This window comes from Argopecten irradians, chromosome 3 (assembly GCF_041381155.1).
Source record: "Argopecten irradians isolate NY chromosome 3, Ai_NY, whole genome shotgun sequence".
Taxonomy (NCBI): Eukaryota; Metazoa; Mollusca; class Bivalvia; order Pectinida; family Pectinidae; genus Argopecten; species Argopecten irradians.
The window spans coordinates 10,116,245-10,134,888 of NC_091136.1; the positions used below are offsets into that span (position 1 = coordinate 10,116,245).

Below are 18,644 nucleotides of genomic sequence, written 5' to 3' on the forward strand. Positions count from 1 at the left end.
ACACCAATTTCGTTTCTTACATTTCAATTCACAAAGTATAAGATTTTGATCAACTGTCACACTGATAAAGTGATGGCGTGCTATATATATTTCCTAAGATTGTTTCTCTGCTAAAATACATTGAAGTTTGAATTACATGTTTCGTTGTTCACATATACCTAAAATGGCTCCCACATTGCTTATATGTTTCTGTACTCATGATTCTATTGTTCTATACATAAGTCAACTAATAATTAATTTGTATGACCTTTGACCTTTATTAATTATAAATACATTAGTATACCACTCCGGGGATATGGTTGTTAGTGAATTTACACTGATGATATGAAACTAATCGCTCACACCCTAGCACCCATACTAGATACACCTTAGTCAAAACGCCAATACTAATCAGATACACACACTACACCTTCAGTGTTCTGGTGTTACTTTCATAAACTATTCAAAACAAGATTAAAAATATGTAAGGTTATATAATCGATTTTGTATTTACTGAGTTCCATTGTATTATTATAATTTTATTTCAGTTTTATTATTTTTGTTTCATCACGATGTGCTTGCAAAAACGAAACGATTGAAAATATTTCTAAAGATATTTTTTTTCTATTTCTAAGACCTAAAATGCCATATACTATTTTGTATGTGCCACTTAATACTTATTACTAATACTACATACTGTGTATGCAAAATCATATGTTAACAGATAAATTCCACTTCATTTAGTAGAATGTTTACATCCGAAAAGAATTTTGACACATAATTTGTATAAATTTAATTAATTATGATCGAACGTTTTCTCAAAAGATGTCGAAAGAAAAGTGTCTGATATCACGATAAGCAACCGCTCCAATTATGGTTTACAGTTCTTCATACTTCTATTCATTTAACATAAATTTCGACTCAAATGTACAAACACTTTTAATATCGATATTCTTTTGGACAAATATACCATTTGATTTATATTCACAAATTTACATTTCTTTGACTAATTATATACTTACAACTAAATTTATATTTACAAATTGTTGATATGAAGACAATAAGTGATAGATTATAACTTGCGTTCAAGTGATAGATTATAACTTGCGTTCCGATACTAAAAAAGTCTTTCTTTCATAAAGACGTTCATTTCTACTCCTTTACTTCTACGATGCTACAGTAAACATTCTCTGAGTTAATTAAGACGATTGGAGATATTATTGAAGGTATCCCTTATTTTTTCATCAGAAAACTAAAAACGTCCAAAAATCTTTATATCTAATATTAATGAAAATAACAGAGGTGATACATACAGATATCAACACATACTTTAACACTAATATATAATGCTAGAAAATATAAAATAAAATGCAGTACAACTACATTGGGTGATTCAGATAAATTACAATACTTTTGTGGTAACTTATCACATACATATCGATCACTAAATTCCTTTGCCTCTAGAACACTTCTCATTCATAGCATACCTGAATCATTGGTAATGGTGATATTATAACATACTCGAATTAATTTGCTTTAAATCTACGTTTGTTTGAGGCAATGTAGCTCTCATTATTTTGATGGCAATTGTTAAGAATCAGAAATAGATTTCTTCTTCCTTTTGTTCTGATACTAAAATAATATCTTATCATAGTATTTCATAACTTGTATCTGTTCCATATGGTATTAATACACAAATAACGCTTATTCATATACATGCAATCGACTTTCATCATATGAATTTCACGATTAAAAGGATAACCTTGGACAATACCCGGTGACGTAAAATTGAATTATCTGCATCCTCATTGATTGATTCAGTTCTTAACGCTAATGTAAAAAAAGGCTTTTCACTTCAATATTGACGTCGATTTCCATTTCATTAAGCACTGCTTAGTTTTTGAACTGGTCCCCGAGAAGCACATTTGTATCGGTATTGCCATCCTTTTCCGGCTGATTGTCGTCTAGATTTATCGGAGGGGAATTATCCTTGGATTTCCCAGGATTCTCCATGCCTTCACCAGATTGTCGCTCCTGTGCTCTCTTCTTCTTATTTTTCTTTCGCCGATCCTTCCTCCGTTTGGCCTCCCCCGTGTAATCCCCTCTTTCCAGTGGTGGCAGCACGAAAGGCATCTTACGACGATGGGACCTAAACCCGGTCTCCCGATAAACAGACCTGTATAAAACACGGAAGAAAGTTCAATAACTCTTGGAAATACAGAGTTTATTGAAACAAATATATAATTAAAACGGCCTATGTTCTAATTGTCGGGATATATGATCCGAAGATTTTTCATTTCTTTATTTTTTTCCAGCCGGTAACGTCATGCTTAATACACTGCGTTTTTTATGAATTATTATATATATTCATGTTTTTTATACAGTTGGCCATTATATCACAATTGTAAGATTCACGTCTAAAAGACATTTTTATGACGGAATAAACTGCTCTATATTTTCAGTGCAATACAGTTTTCTCAATGTCATTGTACAACAAATATAACAACTAGACATTGTCAATGGAAAATATGATGGACTTTTCATCTACAAAGAATTACGGTCAAGGTCATTCATATATTAACAAACTTTTATATCAGTATGATGCAAGTCTATCATTAGGTCTCCAGACCTTCCAGAACTGCACAAGTATTCACTTAAAATTTTTGGTCCCCGTGACCTTGAATATAGGTCAAGGTCATTAATATGTACACACCTGCTGGCCATTTATATCAGCATGTCGCAGACCCAATATCAGGTCTCTAGGACTTTCAGAACTTTACATGGAGTCATTTGAAGATTTTAGTGTTTTTGGTCCATGTGACTTTGAATGAAGGGCAAGGTCATTTATATTAACAGATTTGGTAGCCATTTATTTCAGTAAGTTGCATGCGTAATAGAGATCTCTTAGGTCTTGAGAAGAAGATTTGTTAAAAGGTTTTCCCGAACAAATTGCACTTTTGAACTTTGACCCTTATTTGATGTTTTACAAAAAGTGTTTCGTAAGTTGTATGTTCCAGTTTTGATTCCACATAACAAATCGAAAAATGAAAGATATTTGTTAAGACGTTAATGAATTATTTACATGGACTTTTGACCTAATTTTTCATCTGACACATTCAGACCCCGCCATACAACATGCTAAACTTATTTACAACCTTTCTATTACTAATATTAATAGGCAAAGACTCCACAAAACCCCCCCCCCCCCCCCCCAAAAAAAAAAAAAAAAAAAAAACCCCCCAAAAAAAACCCGGAAGAATAAGAATAAGAAACTTAACAAAACAAATAACCAGAGGTGAAAAGCCCTTATAATATCAATGCCTATGTTCGACTCTATTCACAATGACGTCATTAAACATCTATAACTACATTATTAGGACTTACATGTCATCCATCTCGCTATTAGGACTTACATGTCATCCATCTCGCTACCAGGTGCTGGTATATAGTAAGTGTGGTCATAAGGGGCCCTGCATGAAAAAAAATGAGTGTAATCATAAACTGTGGAATGTTAAATCATTATCTTTATAAATGAAATACAATGAATGTATAAAACAGAAAAGCAAGCACACGCAGCTGCATGATCAGCATTCGTCATAAAATTTAAGGTCAAGGCTGTATCCAAGGTGACGTAAGTGGCAACAACTGAATACCACACAGGGATATGACACAATGAAAATTCTCAAATTGCAAACATATAACTGCTAGGATGTTATATCACGTGTGCAGGATTTATGTTCATTTGTAGTAGTCGTACAAAAAGGTTTGTGAAATCGTTCTTAGAAATTAAAATTTCGAAAATGAATGAGCCGAAAAGCCTTAAATTAATTATCTAGCTATTTTGTAAGTTCTGGTAAAGCTTGCGAATGATAGATATATAAGCGTGTAATTATTCATGTTCACATCATGAATAACCACCCAGAGTGTTGAATCCCTTAAGCTAATACAGTGATTAACCTATTTGTAGTTACCATGTAAATGGAATCTGGAACTAAAATTCAGTTCCAATCGTCCATTCTGTTCTAAAACTATTGCATAAAAATCCAACATTGTCCATTTCAAGTAAAAGTTACTTTAAAAAAACCATCTACCAATTTGCTCTAAAACTATTGTATAGAACCCAACATTGCCCATTTCAAGTAACAGTGACTTTAAAAAATCTACCAATTTGTTCTAAAACTATTGTATAGAACCCAAAATTGTCCAAGTATCAGTGACTTTGTCAGTTGGCATTTTGAGCCTAAATGCAGTCCTCAGATATGAAAGAAGCTTCAACAGAATTTATACATCTATGTAAAAATTATCGTTTGGAAGAACATTTGGACAGACATTCAAAAACAATTAGTAGTGACCTTCAGTTACACCGGCTAGGGATTAATAAATACAAAAATGCATATTATCAGGTATGGAAGGGAACTGCTTTATTGTTACAATCGTGAATCAACTCCATGTGGTGGACAACCAAACACTCACCTTTGGCTATAATCACGTTCAATATAAGATAAATCCCTGAAAGAAAATGAAAACAACAGATTAAAATCGAAATATATTGTATTCATTATTATAAAGAAAAAACAAATCTCTTTCTGATCAAAATGCCCTGTCGTCCGATAATCCTGCCTATATTATTAAGCTTTTTTCATATTTTGTTTTGCCTAATGCCAATGATCTTCATTTTTGTACTTATCTAGTGTCAGAGATCATTAACAGTTCATGGTACATGTTGTGGTTATATATTTATGTACATGTATAAACATTACATGCTCTATATGGCATCGCCAGAACCAGCAATACCATGGACAATGTTTGAGATATCGGTGTACAGGTGTATATCTCAGCAAGGTGCTCCGCAAGGGAATTACATATATACACACGTTTACTTTAAACCACCTTATAACTGTGTAAGCATACACAATAAACAGTTAAGATGACTTGTTTTTTTTACAGTCTGTTATCACGTGACTACCTACCTCGGGTAGTGGCGCTGTTCGTGTGTTCGAGCCGGTCCAAACAGAAGAGCTGGGTCCTTTGTTTTGGGGTAGAGGGTCGATCGGCGATCATCAGTGTCTGGTACCACAGAACTTGGCTTATGTTTAGATTTGGACTTCTTAGTAGTACGCTTAGTCTTCTCGTCTGCCTTTTTGTCTGTGGTGTGAAATATCGTGTGGAGGAGAAACAAAAGAAAAAATAGTAATAAGAAAATACTGAAGTAATTGTACACGTGAGCAAATAAACCAAGTAACACAGTGTATTAAAAACCTAATCTTAAATAACCTGGGTTTAGTTTCACGAACATTCCTCAATTCTGACGAAATTCCAAAACATTGCATATTTTAAAGGGAGGCCTTAACTTAAAATGTTTTCCTTAACTTCTGTTGGGGAATTTTAAGTAAAAGAAATTCCTTAAAGTTAATGTTCAACAGCCAATATAATGGGTATAAAACAGTGGATGGAATGTTGTTAATTTGTTTTTTATAATTGTTTCAGATGACAAAACACACATATATGACGTAAATCCAAATTTCATCAATTCAAATGACTGCAATGGAAGTCTATATAAACTAAACACAGATACTTGAAAGAGTTTGATAGAAAAAAAACGCAGAAGTACATATATTTATCAAATAATTCTAACAATATGAATGTACGAATTTGATATATATTTTACGCTTAGTAGCCTGTCATACCTTTATTGTTCAATTATTTGGGGAATAAGTGTTCCTGGGGTTCCCACATGTTCAAAACTATAACAAACGCTTCCATATAACGAGCATTTTCATTGTCTTAAAATCATTTTACCTTTAACACGTTTTATTTATAGTATAACCTGTTTTGGTGTTATAGCCTCATAAGATAACAAATGTATTCAAGTTAAATCTTAACTAATGATACTAGTGTTAAACCTCCTCATGTGTATAAGTGTATAACATTGGATCTTTACCTTTGTAATATTTACATCCCACACAACAGATGATGAGGATAAGGATGATGAAGATGACTCCTAAGACGATAGCGGCGATGATGCCGCCAGAAAGTCCTCCTTCTTCTGCCGTAGAGGCACCTGTACTTGCACCTGTGAAATATATTTCTTTGTTTAGATTTTTGTCTAATACACAAAAATCGCTGAAATGCAAATTTAACAGATTACTTTGCCGTAGAGGCACCTGAACTGGCACCTGTGAAACAGGTTTCTTTTTTTAGGTTTGTGTCTAATACACAAAAATCGCTAAAACGCAAATTTAACAGAATAATTTAGTTGCAATAAAATTGTTATCTCACATAGTAAAAATTAAAATCGGTAACAGACACACTCTACTTTTGTTAGACAAAATAAGTCAGTATCAATGAATAATGATATTAATTTAAGCATGTTTCCGAATTTCCCATAATGCGAAAACATGAACACATCAAGGCACATCGTTAGTTTTGAGATAATTATGGTGAGATGTTGTGATGAAACTATAGCATACGTGTTCAGTGTATTTGCTTGTGTTTTTTTTACTGTCCCTACGTGTCGCGCGTGCGCAATATTTGGTCTGTACTTATATAGCGAATTTTGTTTAAGTGGTGATTTGAGTTCTTTAACGGATGTTGTTCATGCGTATATACAGAAAACACCTAAAAGAAAAGGAAACATAATCTGAAAATATAAACAATCCGCATTTGGTTCTAACTGCCACAAAATATAAGTTACGAATCTCAGAATATTAATTAAATCAAATTAATAAAACTTACTTTATTAATACATAACACTTCACAGTGTAAATTATTATGAATCCAATGGTATTATCCACAAGTCAAAACAATCAAGACATTAATTACGCATAAAAAAGGTTAAAACATTTCAACATTTGTCTATAAAAATCGACAATCAACATAGTAATATAATATATTATATTTTACACTATTTTGCGTTTATGTGAATGGGGTGTATCTAACATATATCTTTCATAGATGTATTTTCATTTCATCCTGTTTCAGAAAAGTTTCTGACTATGGCATAGATACATATAACAAATGGTCGTCGTTACCAAATTACACTTCAATATGTCTTATAAGCTATTTACACCTGGACATCATCGGCTATGTTACAGAATTATACTGGTGACAATATGGGGCAAACCTAAACAATACCAAACGTCGCGAAGGTATACATAAAACTTATCAGGAACTTACCATTGTCTTGCGGTGGAGCCACAATGGTGAATATCAGTCCCTCGGAATTACCAACAGCATTCGTTGCTACACAAGTGTATGCATTTTCCCCAGACTTTACATTTACTTCTAAATTTGCGCTGCTTCCGACCCTTTGATTCTGGTACGTCCAGACGTATGTAATACCACTTGGTGGGTTAGCGACCACTTCGCACGACAGCACCACCAACTCATCTACGGTGGCATCAGAGTAGGAGGTCTTCGCGTTGGTCGCTAACTCTGGTGGGTCTACAAACAATGATGAGGAATAATTCAAAATAATGTACAAGGATACAGGATTAGGAGAAACAGTACAATGATGATTTGAGAAATGACTATGCAATAAAAAAGTTTGATTTCAATAATTTGATACTGAAATATAAACAAAACGGTTGATTTCATTTCTGACAAGGAAAATAGCCTGCGATGGAACTGCCAAGTGATCGTTGTTTTAGGCATATATTTGATTTTCGCAATGGAGAAAAAAATTCATCCTGGGGGTCTGTCAGAGAATTCACGGCACAGAGATTGATGTTTAGTTCAACATGATAGAAAAATCGTCTTCGCTTTTATGACTTTGAAACATGTCCACGGAAAAACCGAATACTTATTAATTATCTTCACATTAAAGGTAGGTTTCGCTCAGCCAAATAATTTTTTTTTGGTGTAAAATCCGATAAACGGAAGAAAAGATTAAAAACCATATCAAAAATACCTCAATTTAATTTCTTTATGCGTATGAGATTGAACAAATGTGTCTTGAGTACAAAATTGAAGGAAATCATTGATTTACTACAATGTCAGCCAGACAGAATAGTATGCAAATGAAGCTGCGATGGATTGTATTGTTGAAGTTTTGCGCATGCGCATTGTTACGCACTAAAAGTAAAGAAAATGGCTGAAACAAAAGCGTGTGAGATAAAAAAAATATATCTGAACCGGCAACAAAGAGGAAAAAATTAGAATGAAATCGGTATCACCCTAGGATATCTCTAGGGAATGGAATTCAGAGATGACATGTTGCAGTAGAAGAAACAGAAGCCACATCTCAAGCGGAACTTGTCCGGATCTGTTGGGAATCGTGTTGCACGTGGAGAGTTAAATTTCAATAAATATGCCAGCGCACATACAGCCGCAGACTAACTACATATCTGTTTGATATACGAAGCTGGCGAGTGTATGTAAGTAAATTTAAGTGTTACAGATTATATATTATGTATAAACAATCCATCACACTTTGATTCGTTGTTGTTGTTTTTTTACTAAACATGCCGTGGCAAGACTGTCACTTCTATCTGATATTTTGTTGCACGCTTCCGTTTGTTGATGCGGCCTCGTTTTTGAAAAAAATACGTCATGTTGTATGTATAGCTTGACTTCGCTCTATTTTTAGAGGAGTATTTTCCTGGTCAAGCTAGGCAACTGACAACCCATATTGTTCGCTTTATGCATCGAAAATGATCTGAAGATTATATCTATGTACTGAAAAAATTTTCAATTTCGTAGTCTTTATATTTCATTGTTCGAAACCTATCTTTGAAATAAGTTTAAGCAAAGATAACTCGTTGATTATTTATGAAAATAAAAGAAGTAGCATTCTGAATTTAGCGTATAGCCAGTTAATTTACTCGTGGATATTTTGACGATTTTGCGGGACAATTCCTCTGATCGAGAAAATGTTCAATCTACATAAACCCTGAAAACCAGGTCGCGACCATTTAAAAGGCTAAAAATTTGATTTTCTCTTTTCTGATTAAATTCGCTAAAATGTTGACCCACGTAAAAATCAAACGTACATTGTACGTCAGCTGTAAAGAAAGCCTCTGTGCTGCCGTAACTGTTGTATGCCTGACAGAAGTAGGTACCGGCCTGTGCACGGCTAGCTGACGGGATGTTGAGTTGATTCCCATTGAATAATGTGTCCGGAACCTCTGTCCGTGGGGACGATCCGTCCGCTGGACTGAATTGCCATTTATAGGACGCAGTATTGGCGGGATATACAGTGGCGAGGCAGGTGGCTGTGATTCCTCCTTGGTTCTCTCTAACGGTCACTGTGGTGACATCGTTCGCAAACGTGGGAGTTGATGGGGCAGCTGGAAGTACAAGTTATATCAATTTAGGGTGTATAATGTTTATCGATAATGTTACCACCGCAGATATCAGCATACAAAATGAGGTAATGTTTATCCTGAAATAATACAACTCTTTTTTCATTTTGTTCAAAATCATTGACTTCCGTTGTGAAGTGAGAATTTCTTTTTATTTTACATTTTCATGACATCATCCAGAGATTTGTAACAAGAATGCTTGAAACAACCGAATACTTTCCAAATCGGAATACGAAACGGGAAACTAAACGGGATACTGAAAAGGATGCTAAACGGGATACGAGATACTGATCGGGACACTGGACGGGATACGGGATACAAAACGGGATACTGAACGTGATACGGGATACTGAACGGTATATTTAATGACCAGTTTCAACACAATAAACCTGTGTATAGCGACCGCGTATCTAAAAAGACCCCATGTTTCTCACAAATAATTCTAATTGTATAATCATTGTGATTTCCTAAACTTTATTAACGTTCAAACGTAATAAAAGTGCTTTACCGAAAGTTTGGTTACTTTTAAGCAAAATCTACAAAAGTAGTTGAGTTGAACAGATGATTTTATTAAAGACCTATTGAATGTTATTTAAGAAATTCTCTACTTACTGTAGACGGTGACCGACGCCTCTGACGGTGCAGATGTCCCGGCAGCTGACTGTGCGATACAGTAGTATCGTCCAGTGTCGTTAACGTCAATATTGTGGATCCATAGCTTATATGGGTTCGCATTGCCGAGCGCATATTTTAAATTGGTTTGTATAGGCACTGGTGTTTGACCTGTTTGATCTTGTTTATACCAGGAGACGTTATATGACGTCAAGGATGATGTCACTGCACATGATAGATCCACAGATACACCCAGTGTGACGTTTTTGTCAGATGCCGCTGCTACGGACGGCGGACCTGTTGACAGTAAATTAAACAGGAGTGTCACTACAGAGCTACATTGAATCATGTGAATTAAGGACTCATTCTAGTAACTACGCAAATAAGATGATACGTTTTTGAAAAAAACACTTTTGCAATATTAACAAAATGAAGATATCGATATGCACTAAAAAGGTTTTTTTTTCAAATACTGTAAATAAAACGTTTTTGAAATAATTTGAAATTAAAAAAAATCTCTAAGAATGAAATTGACATATTTGAAAACAAAATAGAAAAGTATTCATCAGTATTTGAATAAATGTTCAATTTCATTAAGAATAGTTAATATGTTTTCAATTACAAACCTTCATTCATGCATTGTTAGTATACAACTATATTTATTCAGCGAAGCTACCCAATATTCCAGTGTAGAATAGATAGTGTTAGTCTGGTAAATCTGTCCTTGAATACGGAAACTTGTACGAAAACATGCAGTAAGTCAAAACTTATTGGCATGATTGTGATTGGATTGTTAGTGACATGGATATGTGTTCATCATTGTGTGTTTATCTCATCTGAACATAAAGTAATAGTCAGCTGAAGAGCGCCCACATTATGATTGAATCCCAAACGGTATACCCAGATATTCTGGATACCTAGTGTTGGTAGAGAAAATTTAATATCAAATATCTACGAGGGAGCCCATGGGAAGGTTTTTTTCCCCTAGATTCTACCTCAGCGAAAGACTTGAAAATATAATTATTTATCATCTTGGTAATAAATTATCACAGCTTAAATTTCCATGGAATCTTCTATATCAAAACCTTAAAAAGATGACAATCCACACACAGCACATCTCAAACTTTAAAAATATTGTTTTAACATGATTGGTAAAATGAGATGTTTATCCAAAGTTACGACAACACTACCATGTTAGGTAGTGTGGGTGTTTACCGTGCACTGTGATGGAACTGGAATCTGCTTCAGAGTGACCGATCACGGACTGAGCAGCCACACATCTGACAGTTTTCCTATTGTCTGCCAGAGCAGGGAAGAAATACACTGTGGATGTTACCGACACCAAGCCATTGCCGTCTGGCTGTCCGACCACGTCTGCTTTCATGGGTAATGGTGTCACAACATCGGATTGGTCCACCAATTCCCATTCCACGGACGGCTGGGGATGACTAGCACTAGTTGTACAAGACATTGAGGAATTCTTACCAGCTATCACATCGCTACTGCCGCTAATTGACACGGAAGTTTTCACTGAAAGCAGTACAACATAATCTCATTTAAATCACTTGTTTTGAAAACAGACATTTTCAAAATATAAGCAATTTTTATTAATAATTTTTATTAATAATTTTAATAATTAATTTTAATTTGAAAAATCTAATTTCATGTAATGCACAACAATGCATTACATGAAATTCGATTTTTCAAATCAAAGTTACACGTTAAAATGTTGAGTTAACGGTCCAATATGATGAAAAACCGCTAGTGATTTTAGATGAAATATCTTAATAAGTTATCAGTTTTTTATAAGTATTGCAATGATACTAAACGTACTTTTACACAATAGACAGTTTTTAGTTTTTCAGTCTTTCAAGTATTGTTTTGGCATCTTATTTCTTTATAAATACTTAGAATATGACTGTTGATCTTTAATGTATCAAACTATATTTACACGTAAGTATAAATGTCCTAGTATAAACTGATATGATCGGTGACATATCGTGAACTGAACTAAAATCAAAATAGAAATACGTGATAAAACATGCATTCTAATGAACCGGTGAAAATACAATGTTATCAACCACTAAAGCGAAAACTTATTTGTATTGGAACAAACAAGCATAAATCGTGTTTTGCAATAGAGATTGTATAAATACATACATACATACTATTGTTTTATGATAAATAATTGCAAACTACACCATTGTAAGTATATTATTAACTCCACAAAATATTAAACTAAACATACAAGAGGGGACATGTAAAACCTCTCTGACAACCAATCTATTTACATATATTAGATCAATAACATTCAAAACAATATAGGAAATTAAGTCAAAATCTGAAACAAAACAAAACAAAGAATTAAACAACAAAACAAATGATAGTGGTAAACATTATATAATAGTAAAGCTGTTTATTATATTTTAATCTTTGTTTAACTGTTTAGTTTCTTGTTATTTGGTAAATTTGCAGGAAAAATGCTTCTAAAATAAGAAGAGGAAGACAAAGAAGGAAACGAAAAGAAAGAAAGAAGAAAAGAAGAATAAGAAGGAAAGGAGAAGAAAAGAAGGAAAAGAAGAAGAAAGAAAGAAATAAAAAAAAAACAGAGAAGAAGGAGAAGAAGACGGAAAGAAAAATAAAAAGGAGAAGAAAGAAAGAGGTAAAGAAAGAAGAAATCAGGAGAAGAGGAAGAAGAACGAAGAAAGAAAGTAGTAGATGGAGAAGGGAAGGAAAACAAAAACATGAAGAGGAAGAAGGAAATAAATAAGAAAAGAAGAAGAAGGGGAAGAAGGAAGATAACGAAGACGGAAAAAAAGAAGAAAAAAGGAAGAAGAGAAAAGAAGAGAAAAGCAGGGGAGAAAATTTTTTAAAAAATATATACACATATTCAATTATCCTTATTGACGTTTTTCTAACACCATGGCTTAAGCTATAAAATCATTTTCCTGTTTCAAAATTAAAGTTTAAGGATTTTCACTTTGTTACTTGTTTGTTTGCTTTTTATCAAATAAAAGACAATAAATCAACCATTTTATAGATCCGGATAGTTCAGACATTTATATTTACTATATTATCAAACAATAAGATTTTAGTTGCTTCCGGACTAGTTAATATATCGGTATTAATATTTGTGGAAAAATCAATCTGTCAACGGTATATATTTTCACACTAGAAATGGCTGTAAATTTGATTTTTTCTCTCGAGAGTATGAAACAATGACCTAAAGGATGGTAAGTGCTTTGATGGAAGAGTGTTCATGATCCATTTGCTTTTTAAATTCATGTACATGTACATTATTTTTCAATAACAGCCATCGAGCTCCGACGACATAATCTATATAAGTACAGCACTGAGATGGACTTACGTAAGATGCGTTGACTTTTGCTTTTAATGCGTTACAGCACAATCGTCCACAAATTCTTCTGTTCTATCAATTACAGAATTCTCTCTACATATAGTTCTCTAATGTAAACCCCGTCTGGTGGTGAAAGGGATATGAAAAAAGAATGCTATTATAGACTAAAAACTGGTCTTCGTTTAAAACCTTAATACATCCATTTTCAACTTTTATAAAAGTGTTAACCTATGAATTCACCCAGGCCTAAACTTATATATGTTGTCAATTAATCCAAAGTCGTGAATAGGAGGGGCTCACTAAGAGAGTTTTTATGTTAACAAATCTCGAGAAAAAAATCATATTTGCAGCATATAAGTAATGTGTTGTCTGTCATTCATACCATACACATCTGCCAATGTCACGTTGGTACTCAGCGTTCTGATTTCATTCTCCGCTGTACATCTATAAACCACATTTTTCTCGGCCAGTGTCACAGCCATGTTGTACGTAACTGCTGTTACGATCGGGTCAGAGGTGAAGACTGTGTTATAATTAATCTGTACAGGGATATTATTCCTATACCATCTAAGAGTCGGAGCCGGAAACCCCCCTCTGGATGTACAGACTAAAGTATGACTGTTACCGACAATACTGGTGCTGCCAGCCGGGAAGCCTTCAACAACTGGCTGAGAAGGTTGTGCTGAAAATGAAACCATCAACTTTAATATATTATTTCAATCAGCATACAATTGGGTATAAAAATCAGGGCAAACTGTACGGAGAGAGGAAACTTACATACATTTTACAGTGAGGGACGCAAATATTTCGGAAGAGCTAGTCATATTATGCAGAATATTACTTACATTTTACAGTGAGAGTCGCTGACACGTCAAACACTACTCCCGACTGTGGTTGAGTGACAGTAGCAACTAGTGCTTTAGTATTATATTCAGCCCTCTGTGTAAAAGTGACGCTAGCCGTGGCATTGAGAGCTCCTTCCGTGGTCGGTACCGACACCACTGGTGGTACGTTACTGGGCAATGCTACTCCTCCTATCGCCCAGGTGACCAGTGGGGCTGGACTGACTCTCGGAAAGTTGATGGAGAAAGTCGTTTGGAATCCTGCTGTGGTAGTGGTCGGACCGGTTACAGCATTCGGAACACTTGCAGGAGGAACTGGAAAATCAAATGTAACAAAATCGTATAGCGCCTTCACCTCCGCCTTCTACAGATCTGCCTATCGATTCATTATTATGACTTTCATGATAATCTAATTAATAAAGATAAACATGTCGAAATGTAGTATTTTGCTAATGACTTAATTCATCCTTTACAGTAGATACTATTAAAAGCAGATTAATTACTTGCTTAAAACTTTTTAAGAATCCTTGTCCACCTAAACATCTATGACACAAAAGCCAACAACTCGTTTTATGTAATTGATAATTTATGTATTGGAAATATATTATTTTGAAATGTAACTTTACATTATGTTTATTAAAATTGATCAAATTGTTTACTCTCTCATTGACAATTCGGTTCTTTTTCCAGACACAATATTTTGTCAAGCAGGAAAGGAAGTAGTGATTCAAAAAATTAATCAGCTATTCAAAGAATTATTATAAAGGTATTATGTTGTTTTAATAATGTTTACCGATACTTACTAAACACGGCAGTAAATTGTCTGCTTCTGGTAAGGTTTGCGACACTGTTTGAGACAAGGCATGTAAAATTGGCATTACGGTCAGCATACGCCACATTATAGTTCCACGTGCTAGTCTTATAGATCACTCCATTTTCTGTCCTCATGGAATCTCCTGCGTTTACATTAACGCCGTCTTTCAGCCAGCTGACCGTGGGTGTGGGTACTCCTCCAGCAGAAGTACAACTCATGGCCAAAATGTCGTTCTCATTTGGGGTCGATACAAATCCGCTTATGGCAGGCTGGCCACCCTCTGCTGGAATTGAAATCGGAAATTAATATATTACAGTTCATTGTTTTAATTTGCCTAGGTGTCGGTCTAACTTTATATGTATTATGGGTGTTTTAATACAAAATTATCAGACTCTATTTAAACAGCAAACTTATATAATACTGATTACAGACGTTTACGGTAATCATATTTATTGAAGCTATCATGGAAGTTTAGTATGTGTCATTTATAAGGTCAATTACCCCCTTTTACAGTAATTACATATTTCAGTGGTTGTAACGCTTGGCATGGGAAAGCATTGTATAGAATGATATCCCAGCATGCTAAGTTAACATCCGGTCATCGACAGGTTTAGCAAGACACATGTTTGCAGAGAATTTTGATTTTGACAGATTTCGTAAGTATGCCGAGAGGTTTGGGAATAAGGAAGCGGCGAGGCTCCGGGGCGACTTTGTCTCCGCCCCCAGAGAAAAGAAAGGGAGGAAGGCGAGCAGTTCCTCTCCCAAGAAGGACGGAGACCGTCGCTGGCGAGAAACAGACTCCACTTGGTCTGCAGCCAGAGGTACCAGCACTGCCAGCAGTAGAGCTAGAGAAGGTACATGATGTAATTAATTAGAGAAGGACAGATGAGTTTATTGGGTCTTCATTACAGATGTGTGGATCATTGGGTCTTCATTAGTTTATTGGGTAGAGAAGAGGGCAATACAGAGACTGAACAACTACCTTGAGAATAATAAAGTAGACATTACATGGAGAGGTATTCGGGGGGATTTAATCCCTAAGGTCCGTCACATGTTGTCAGTTAGTCAGGCAGGTCACCCGTCTATGATGATATATACTTGGGCTCCAATGATTTAGTTGACCGCCCATGTGCCGAGTTAAAAGAGGCAATAGCAAATTATATCCAATTGCTCCACCAGCTATGCATGGACACTGTCCTGGTCTGGTCAGATGTTTTGTGTAGGTTGTTTTGGTATGGGACTGGAAATTCGAGGGCAGTTGAGAGAAAGCGGGTACGGATAAATAAGAAAGGTAGAAAAGTAGTGGGAGCTTTTTAGGGGGGGGGAGAATTATACACCATACAAGATATCTTTTGATTGTCAAGGCCTGTTTCGTAGGGATGGTACTCATTTGTCTGATATTGGCAATGACATATTTATAACTGATTTTCACTCAGCACTTGAGACATTCGTAAAAGGCAATGCAGTAGTTTTTTAGCTGCTAAAATTAAAGGGCGTAGGGAATTTGTTGTTGCCAGATTGGGACAGTAAGCGTTGCTTTCTGTTTGGCGGAATTCTGGCAAGTAGGCGGCAGCATGTATCAATAAGCAAATTCCCCTTTTATTTTTAAGTTGTACGGGTATCAAGGGTAGGTCTGCTTGGTTTCTCAAGGGACAAAACTCAGGAGGAAAAGTGATAGGGGGATGTAACTCTGCAAGAGATAGATAATCAATCCAAATTTAGGTGTTAGCTGTAGAAGCCATCACAGTGTTTCATTGGCAACTGCTTGGAGCACACCAGCATGGTGTGCTTACACAAGAGTTGTTTTCGCCTGGTTTCCCAGGGAACAGCCATATAGTGTTGCTGTTTGCTGCTCATTATACTGGTGGGAATTCAGCTTGGTGCTGTTTGTCGGGTAACCATGCAGGTGAGCATTCAGCAGTTTGCTGTTTGCTGGACACTATGCTGGTGGACATGCAGCTGGTTGCCGCTTGTCTGGCACCGTGCTAGTGAGCATTCGGCCGGGGATATCGGTCTTTTGTAGAGTTTCAGGTATATATAAATATGCTTATTGCCACGTGCTACTGCTGTCTTGTTATGTGGCCTTAGTCCAGCAATGAATGTTGTTTGTATGGAATAAGGGTATTGAAATAATAATATATTAAACCAACTTCTTGCTAATTACTCTGATCAGTCATAAACAGGTATCGCGAAATCGAGATTTCGAATCGCGTTCCTATAAATAACTTTTTGAGTGCTTACAGAAGCAAAATGCGATCAAAGTAACGAAGAAGTAGTCGTGCCTATCGGATATGATAAATTAAAAAAAATAATTATAACCAAATTATCGAGTACAATTACATCAGAAAAATTAATCCATATTGACATGACTTACGACAATTGGTTCGACACTGAAGAGGTAGTCATGTGCATGCAAGATGGGCGTATATAGCTACATACCGCCTCAGAAAAACTCTTGTATTCCTATTAGTTAAAATGACGTCACATGATATCCAATATATAGTCGTATTAGGTAAGTAGAAATCGGTATCAGGTTTGGATGATATAGTTATCTTTCTTTGCATCTAACGTCATTAGTAACAAGATGGCGGTCAAGTAACGCTTCGCAACGACGGCACTCAACGAGATGGAGACAAAATGTTTGAATGATAGCGCTTATGACCACTTTTAAAGCAAACCGAGATCGGCAACACTTATTTAGGATTGACCGATCGCCAGGTGTAATATAGCCACGCCTCACGCTCACAAACGCACGTGTTTTATTCAATGTCGGAGCAAACATCGTAGCACACAATACAAAATGCAAAGTCACGTGCGGTTTGATTGACAGCTGGCGATCTGTCAATTATTTAACAGAAATGGACCATGACAACACATTCGGGCCTTCAATGAGGTGAAAATTGTTTCAAGTTTTGAGTCGTTTTGGTTTCCATACTCAGTACATAATGAATTTTGCAGTTACTTCATTGAAAGGGTCTTCGACGGGATAAATTCTTTACACAGTTTGTTAGTGACCTAATACAGAAAAATATTGGGTCAAAAATAAACATGTATCAGGCTCGGCGATACAAGTTTATTTTAGACCCAATATTTTTCCATATTAGGTCACTAACAAACTGTGTAACTAATAACATACCGCCTGTCAGTTAATACTTACATATAACAGAGAGAGTAATGGCGTTACTCTGTATAGCAGTACCGGCGGCGTTTGTTGCAGAACAGCGGTAAGCTCCATTGTCATCAAATTGAACACTGGAAATGGTCAGAAAGTCCCCACTCAGTGAGGTCCTGGCGTCACTGGATATTGCCTCATTTTCTTTGTACCAATTGACAGAATAGGAGTTCAATGATGACGTCACATTGCACCGTGCAATGAAACTCTGATTGATAATGATATCAATTGAATCTGGCGTGATGGCAACCAATGGAGTGCCTAAGGAATTCAAATAAAAATCAAGTGAGGTACACCTAGGTATAAAAGATAAAAGAAATGGAGTGGCGAAGGAATAAAAATAAAAATTAATTTAGGTACACTTAGGTATATAAGGCGTGCTTTATAACAATAAAGAAATACATTTAAAAATTGGATATTACGTTAAAATGAGGACATACACTCAAAGAACACGTATAAAGTATGAAACATAAAATGTATAACGATTATAAATAAAAAAGGAATGAACGCTTCGATTCTTAAAATAATAAGGTTACCATATAATAATTAATTATATTACGTTGAT

General features: G+C 35.2%; 1 protein-coding gene across 4 annotated transcripts in view; it reads right to left on the reverse strand.

Moving 5' to 3' along the window:
• Positions 1-233: 233 nt before the first annotated feature.
• Positions 234-18,644, reverse strand: part of LOC138317519 (hemicentin-1-like) — a 56,578-nt gene continuing 38,167 nt past the window's right edge. For all 4 annotated transcript variants that reach the window (XM_069259256.1, XM_069259254.1, XM_069259255.1 and 1 more), the window contains 13 exons: positions 18,065-18,340; positions 14,897-15,190; positions 14,097-14,408; positions 13,634-13,933; positions 11,109-11,423; positions 9,894-10,190; positions 8,970-9,266; positions 7,156-7,422; positions 5,921-6,052; positions 4,950-5,124; positions 4,453-4,488; positions 3,393-3,449; positions 234-2,155 (listed from right to left, as the gene is read on the reverse strand). In XM_069259256.1, coding sequence (XP_069115357.1) covers positions 1,873-2,155; positions 3,393-3,449; positions 4,453-4,488; positions 4,950-5,124; positions 5,921-6,052; positions 7,156-7,422; positions 8,970-9,266; positions 9,894-10,190; positions 11,109-11,423; positions 13,634-13,933; positions 14,097-14,408; positions 14,897-15,190; positions 18,065-18,340 — 3,041 coding nt within the window. In that variant the 3' untranslated portion in view covers positions 234-1,872. The remainder of the gene's footprint in view (positions 2,156-3,392; positions 3,450-4,452; positions 4,489-4,949; positions 5,125-5,920; positions 6,053-7,155; positions 7,423-8,969; positions 9,267-9,893; positions 10,191-11,108; positions 11,424-13,633; positions 13,934-14,096; positions 14,409-14,896; positions 15,191-18,064; positions 18,341-18,644) is intronic.